General features: G+C 30.3%; 1 protein-coding gene across 1 annotated transcript in view; it reads left to right on the top strand.

Annotated features, from left to right (window-relative positions):
* Nucleotides 1–1764: 1764 nt before the first annotated feature.
* LOC142329020 (sulfhydryl oxidase 1-like) overlaps nt 1765–7933 on the top strand; it is a 54635-nt gene continuing 48466 nt past the window's right edge. Inside the window, exon 1 of the mRNA XM_075373266.1 lies at nt 1765–2094. Coding sequence (XP_075229381.1) covers nt 1800–2094 — 295 coding nt within the window. The 5' untranslated portion in view covers nt 1765–1799. The remainder of the gene's footprint in view (nt 2095–7933) is intronic.

Genomic DNA, 7933 nt, shown 5'->3' with positions numbered 1-7933 from the left:
AGAAAGGCTCCTGAATTACTGTGCCGTGCAGGTGAGGAAGTGTTAAACAGATTATACAAACTGGTGTGTAATATTTACAAAAAAGGGGATGTTCTATCAGACTTGAAAAAGAGTATTATTGTCATAATACCAAAGAAAGCAGGAGCAGATAAATGTGAAGAATACAAAACAATTAGCTTAACCACTTATGCATCAAAAATCTTAACTAGAATACTGAACGGAAGAATTGAGAGGAGAGTGGAAGAAGTATTAGGAGAAGGCGAATTTGGTTTCAGGAAAAGTGTAGGGATAAGTGCTGTATCAATACAGCACTCAGATTAATAGTAGAAGAAAGATTAAAGAAAAACATATCAACATACTTTCCATTTATAGACTTAGAAAAGGCATTTGATAACGTAGACTGGTATAAAATGTTCAGCATTTTAAAAAATTTAGGTTTCAAATACAGAGATAGAAGAACAATTGCTATAATTTACAGGAACCAAACTGTAACAGTAATAATCGACGAACATAAGAAAGAAGTAGTAATAATAAAGGAAGGCCGACAAGAATGCTCTCTATCCCTGTTACTTTTTAATCTTTACATAGAATTAGCAGTTAATGATGTTAAAGAACAATTTAGATCTAGAGTAATAGTGCAAAGTGAAAAGATAAAGATGTTACGATTTGTTGATATAGTAATTCTTGTCGAGAATAAAAAAGATTTAGAAGAAACAGTGAGTGGCATGGATGAAGTCCTATGAAAGAACTACTTAATGAAAATAAACAAGAACAAAATGAAAGTAATGAAATGTAGATGGACCACTGAATATAAAAATAGGAAGAGAAAAGATTACAGAGGTAGAAGAATTCAGTTATTTGGGAAGCGGAATTACTAAAGATGGACGAAGCAGAAGCGATATAAAATGCCACATAGCATAGATGAAACAAGCTTTCAATCAAAAATATAATTCGCTTACATCAAAAATTAATTTAAACATCAGGAAAACATTTTTGAAAATATATGTTTGGAGTGTAGCTTTATATGGTGTGAAACTTGGATGATTGGAGTAACTGAGAAGAAAAGATTACAAGCTTTTGAAATGCGGTGCTACAGGAGAATGTTAAAAATCAGATGGTTGGATAAAGTTACAAATGAAGAGGTGTTGCGGCAAATTGATGAAGAGAAAAGTATTTGAAAAAAATATAGTTGAAAGAAGAGACAGACTTACAGGCCAGATATTAAGGCATCCTGGAATAGTCTCTTTAATATTGGAGGGACATGTGGATGGAAAAAATTGTGCAGGCAGACAATTTAGAATATGTAAAACAAATTGTTATGTAGGGGATATACCAAAAACTGGCACTAGATTGGGAAACTTGTAGAGCTGCATCAAATCATTAAGACAGAAAAAAAAATTACAAAAAAAAATTAAAAAAAGGGAATGAAGTCGGATTCGAACCGATGTGTCTTCCCCTTGTACAAACCAAATATTTCATTAATTAAAATTTTACTCGTCTATAAGTCTGCAACCAATGAAATTAACTATCACTTATGATATATCGTTAAAAATCTCTCGATGAGGGCTGATTACTGCAGTTAAAAAAAAGTCCAAAATTCAATTTTTTTTGGACCACAATACTTTCTTTAGTTTGTACAAGGAAGTAAAAATGAAAGTACACTTATCGATAGCGGCAAAAATTGATCCTCATTGCTAGCAAGTGCTGCTATCTATAACAGCTGCTTTTAATTACATAACATATGTTAGTTCCGTGACAGCAGTTGCAGTTTTTCAGTCGTGTGTTAGCGATTGTCTGCAATGGGGTTAAAAGGTATTTCATGTTTGACACTTGTATTGCTGTTTTTTGTTGTATCTCTTTCTGATGAAAAGGTTATAGCACCGGAAAACACAAAGCTGTATCACGATGTAGTTTCAGGATTAGGATTGTATAATAACTTTAAACAAATATTTGAACTGACTACATCCAATTTTAAAGATGTTGTTTACAGTAAGGTACATCCTAGAACTTGGATCGTTGAATTCTATAACAGTTGGTGCGGTCATTGTCACAGATTTGCTCCAATTTTTAAGACTTTGGCAGTCGACATTTACAGTAAGTGATGTTTTCATTTTAACGTATTTTCTCTTTTTACGTATGTTTGTTTATTTTCTTAACGCATTTAAAATTTCTTACTGCTTACGATACATCGTATTTCGGTTTAAATTTTCTTGCTTTAGATTTTCATAATTTTAATAATCCTTCTGTATAAGTATTACGTAAAAAATGGTATAGTAATAAACATAATGTTTAATTGTAGGGTTTGAAGTGTAGGATTAGTAGAGTAGGTGTAATTCTGAGTCTGGTGTATTTCTAGTAAATATTTTACTGCTCTTGATTAACGGTACTGCTGCCTATTGTGCAATTACTTATCTGAATTAGTCAGTGGTACTTGTGAAATTATCATTTTTGAAAAAAATAGTTATTTAATACGCAGTGTGTTTCTGTAACTTTTTTGTTTATTACGGGAAAAGTTTGTTGTTGAATTCAATGATATTTTATTTCCTTTCACTTTATGCATGCCTGAAGTGTCATGTCATTAAAACAATATTGTTTATTAAGTTCTTAAATCTGAACAGAATCTGCCGTCATGAACTATCATTGTGCCAAAAATCATTTAAAATATAATTGAAAGCTAATGTCATTATGTAACATTAAATAATGTTTAATCACATTCATGTCATGAAATTATGATCATTATAGTATTAGAGATAAATAAGATCTATTATGTTTAATATAACATGGTTTTATAACCCGTAAATGAATTAGTTTTGCACTATTCTGTGAAAGATCTCAAACAGTAAATTCAGTGTAGTTTTTATGTAACAGATGTACTTTTGAAGTCGAGAGTTCTAAGGTTCAAATCGTAGTAAAAGCAATCATACGGATTTGAATACTAGATCATGGATGCTGGTGTTCTGTGGTGGTTGGGTTTTAGTTCTATACATCTCAGGAATGGTCAACCTGAGATTATGCAAGACATAATTTACATTCATTTATGTTAGTCATTCATACATATCATCCTTATTCATCTTCTGAAGTAATACTTTGGTTCTGGAGGCTAAACAGAAAAGGAGAGAGAGATGTACTTTTTTGATGTGAAAGTTCAACAGGATATTTTCTGAAAGAAAGTATTTAAATAGATTGTCATTTAACTATTTTGTACTTTGGGTTTTTTTTCTAGTTATTGTATATGTTTTAGTAGCCTTTATCTAATATAATTATTACTTATATACGTCCAAAAGATTTATTATATTTTTAAAAACAAAAATGTTGTGTAGAAGTATGGTTTTTACTGTAGTTCTGTAAATTAAGGATTTTGTTTTTTATGTAATCGGGTTAGGTTATAATTTAGGTAGGTTAATTTCCTACAATGTCAGGGTTTTCCTCTCTGTTCTGTCATTAATTTTTGCCATTTTTTTTTCTACATCAGAGTATTGTAATTTACGTTGTGAAATTTTAGTTTATGTTTCATGGGAATGTATGAAAGAAATTAAGACAAGAAAATATAATTTATTTTAGTATATAGTGGTATCTTGTTTACTTACATTTTTCCCTCTTAAAACTGTGAATATATTTCATTAACCTGATTAATTTAAAAATATTCTGGGATGTAAATTGGAAAAAGGAAAGTTTAAACGTTTCTTATTACAATTTCTTATTAGTTCAGGCAACATTTAAGACTGTCAGTATAAAGAGTGTCAGTAAAGCGGAGCACAATACACAAAGAAGTGAGATTCATTAGAGTCAAGCAGTTATCAGACTGAACTACATAAATTAATCGAATAATATTTGTTGTTATTAAAACATAACTACTCATGTTACATACGTTATTAGTGTAAAATAAATATATATGTTTTTAAACTTATTTTATTTAAAAGGTTTCTGAAGAAAAAAGATGTAGGTCTTAAACTATTCATGGCGGTTTACTCGTGAAAAAAACAGAAATTTTTACAAAATTTAGTGATTTATATTTTAGTAAAAGGGTCAATCCATTTGAAGTAACCCAAGGATAATCGCTTGGCCAATTCAAAAAACCTGAAACTTACCTGCTTGTTTCCTACATATTTCTGGACCTTAAAACTATTTTTTAAATCTTTTCTTTAAGCAGTTAACCTGTGGTGGCCATTTTTGTTACAGTGTGCACACCCATTTTTGTGACGGTAAGGGTTTACGGAAAAAATCATAACTAATATACTGATCCTGGAAGGATGAAACAAAAGGCAATTTATTCATATTTTCAGCGGTTTATTTATGTAACCCTCTTCTTTCTGAGAAACTTACCGATAAAGTTGAACGTTAAAAACAGTTTAATTTCACTTTGGTAATTTTTACAAGAGGCAGGGAAGGCATACCCGGTTTGAATTATTTTTTTATATAGTAGTTTTACCATAAATAATATTAATGGTGATATACTTACCCCTAAATTTTAATGAATTTTTTGAAAACTAATATTTAAAAAAAAATTCAAATGTTGCACAACTTGCAGTGTTGTAGATGTTTATGGCAAATAAAAACGTTTCTTTTGTATTGTACTAATAAAACGTTATAACTTCTCAAACATCATGAAAAACCTGTTGAAAGCGATACAATTTTGACTCGCTAAATAAATGCTCCGAGGTGATTTCTTGCCATCTTGGCGCTTTAATATTTTTACGCTTATCGCTATAGTTTATTTCAATTTGTTTGAATCATCAACTGCAGTTTTCATGTTATTACAGGTGCTTGAAATCATTTCCAGTCGTCAGAAAAGTTCACATTGCAACATGCTCATTTATGCTCGTTGCATTTAGCTTTGCAGTTACAGACGGTCAGTCTGACATTAGTCAGCGACCTTTTCACACTTTTACCGATCGTCTCAAATCATCCTATTTTTGGAAGCGTTTATTATTAAATAAATAAGTTTTACTTAATAATATTATATTTGCAAATTTTAACAACGGAAGAACAATGTTCCACAGGAATTTATGCGAACGAAGAGTATCATAAAACAGTGTACGGTACAGTGCCAAAAGAACTCGTTAAAATTTATGAATTTAGCGATGAAAATCAACAACTTATTTTTTTACGTGTTAATTCAGGTGTCACTAGCGTTTGTAAATATCATGAAAAAAAGTTTTTGTCAAAATTTAGTCACATGTACGGATAGTTCTGTTGTGAGCCTTTGGGAACTCTTAAAAAAACATTTAGGTAAAACTTAAGACAAATAAAATTAGAGCAAGCTCTTAACACATTTTTCCAAATTTAAATTTAGTTCTTGGAAAGTCTCTTTGCGTTAACGGTTTCAAAAGTATTTTTACTCGGCAGAACAAAGAACTATATTAACGCAATACATTGCCCTCCATCACAATATGTCTGTTTGTAGCATTTTGGGTGTATCACCTGTATCGAAATTGAAAAAAATTAAGCACAGATTAGAGGCCACGAGCATTAAAATTAAAAATAAATAAGGTATCTGAAAAATAATAAATTTTCATCGGTACAAAAAAGGCTATTTCATTGAATAGCCTTAAATATTTAAAATTTTGCTACAATTTATTTTTTCTTATGTAGCGTTTACAAAAACAAACCGGTATAAAAATAAAAATAAATTTTTGCAAAAAAGATGTAGGCTACTCATTGAAATCTCAGTTCGGGTAAGTTTTAAAGCATTTTTGAATCGAAATTGTATTAGGTTACCGGTATCGGTTAACTTATCGTTAAATTACGATCTGTCATTAATAATAAAAAATACTAACGAATAATAACTGTAATATCGCCTAAGAATTTGACCTTTGAATTAAATAAACGAGTAAAAATACATACGCGAATGAAAACAAAAAAATTGAGAAAAAATAAACCGCAATAGTTTAGATAAATAAACTTGTATATAAATTTAAATTCAAAGTAAGCTCGTAACTGAACACGCCGAAATGATGTTTTGAGATACGAGTTACATTTTTTAAAGAAGTAATTGTTTTTCAGTTTGTTGCGCAAACTAAAAATTTTATCATGCGAACATATGATAACAAGAAGTATTTTGCAATTATAAACTTGTTTATAATCGTATAATTAGTTCTTAGAATAATGCGATTCTTTAAATAAAACCGACTCGTTGTTACGTATAAAAAGTACATCGTTTTATTATTAAGCTGTCGCACGTTCTTCTACGTATTACTTTCCAGGCGAATATAGCTAGAGTAGCTGTATTAAATGGGAAAGTACGGTGGCAATGTCAAAAATGTATGGAGTTTGTTTTGCAAATCTTTACGTTTTAGGGTAGTATATTTAGCCTTATATTTCGGATTGACCAAACCGATTTTTTTCAAATTTGGCTGTAATACTTCTATATGCGGGACGTTGGGTATCGATCGTTTTAATTTCTTTCAAAATTCGTTAGAGGGTGGAGATTATCGCGAAAAAACCGATTTCGTTTTTCTTCGTGCGCATTTTAGAGAAAACTTTATTAAAGCAAATTTGTTACGTACAACGCGTGTATATATATAATTAAAAAAAAATGTATTTCCCAAAAATCATTTTTGGAAGTTTATGCTTAATATTTAGAGCTATCAAGAAATGTCTACATTTTTTTTTTTAATTATAGACCCCGGACCTGAGATTCAGAAATGCTTTTTTTGAAAATTTTATTTTTCTTATTGTAGCCTTCAAAGGGGAAGTTAGTTAGAAAAAACTTTACTTTTTTTTTACTTTTCTTCATCTCTTAAAGGAGTATTAAAATTAAAGTAGCTTCGACAACCATCTGTTCTTAAAATGAGAAGCAATTTTTTTCATCGCTTGCATAATATTTACGCTCTACTTTTTCAAATTTTTGAACTATTCTCTTTTATTTTTTCTTTCATTTCTTTATAAATAAATTTTTTTCTAATTTTCTCCGCAGAATAAATTAGCCCCCTAAAATTAAATAATATTCGAATTTTTGCTTTACGTAATTTCGGTAATCTTCGTAATCCACAAAAAAGCTCTTGATAATTGGACTTCCATATTTAAAAAAATTGGGAATTCTTTTTTAAAACGTTTATAAAACTAATTTTGGTTAATATTAGCGCTGTTAAAAGTCTCTTTATAAGTCAAAATTGTGCTAGAACATATAGTGACTTTTTTAAGGCTGTTTTATAATTTTGTAGAATTTTTATGATTTTTTTTTACAATTTTGTTGTACTTTTTTTTATTTTACTATTTTTTTTCTACAAATTTGTAGAATTTTTTATTTTATAATTTATAAAAAAAACTTTTACGATGTTATAATACTACTTTGACCGGCGTATTTGGAAAATAATCTTATAGAATTGTTTTTTGCTACAATTAATCTACGATTTCGTACTGTTATTATTGTAGAATATAGGGATCCCAATCGCGGCTTCGCCAGCGCTATTTGTTTACTTGCGTTTTCCGTCGCGGTCGGAGGAAATTTAGTCGTTCCGGATATTTAGCTCGCTTCGTCGCCCTGCCCGTCTAGCCAGAGAGTTCTGTTCCTTGGACCCCGCTGAGAATAACGACGATAAATAAAAATTAAAGCCTATTCGATTTATAAAAAAATATCCGCGTATTATAATCTTTTCAGAGCACCGTTTTGAACGGTTCAGAATCCCAAACTTTAACCGATCTAAAAATGTGGGGTTCAGAACCCAACTTTAACCGATCTAAAAATGTGGGGTTCAGAACCCCAAACTTTAACCGATCTAAAAATGTGGGTTTCAGAACAGTCGGCATCCATCTTAAAAATATTAGTTATAACTGTTTACTTCACAAAATAGGGGTAAAAATGTATTTCGCCCGGTTCTTCGACATCCGACAGAGTTATCCGACATGGAGGTGACCGTACTTCGTTTCTCATTTTTTTATTACTTTTACGTATTTTTTAGCCTAGTAACCGGAGGCAGGTGCAGCCACTCGT

Source organism: Lycorma delicatula, chromosome 8, assembly GCF_047948215.1.
Source record: "Lycorma delicatula isolate Av1 chromosome 8, ASM4794821v1, whole genome shotgun sequence".
NCBI lineage: Eukaryota > Metazoa > Arthropoda > Insecta > Hemiptera > Fulgoridae > Lycorma > Lycorma delicatula.
Note: the sequence above shows the minus strand (reverse complement) of the source record. Positions and strands in the feature narration are given on the sequence as shown.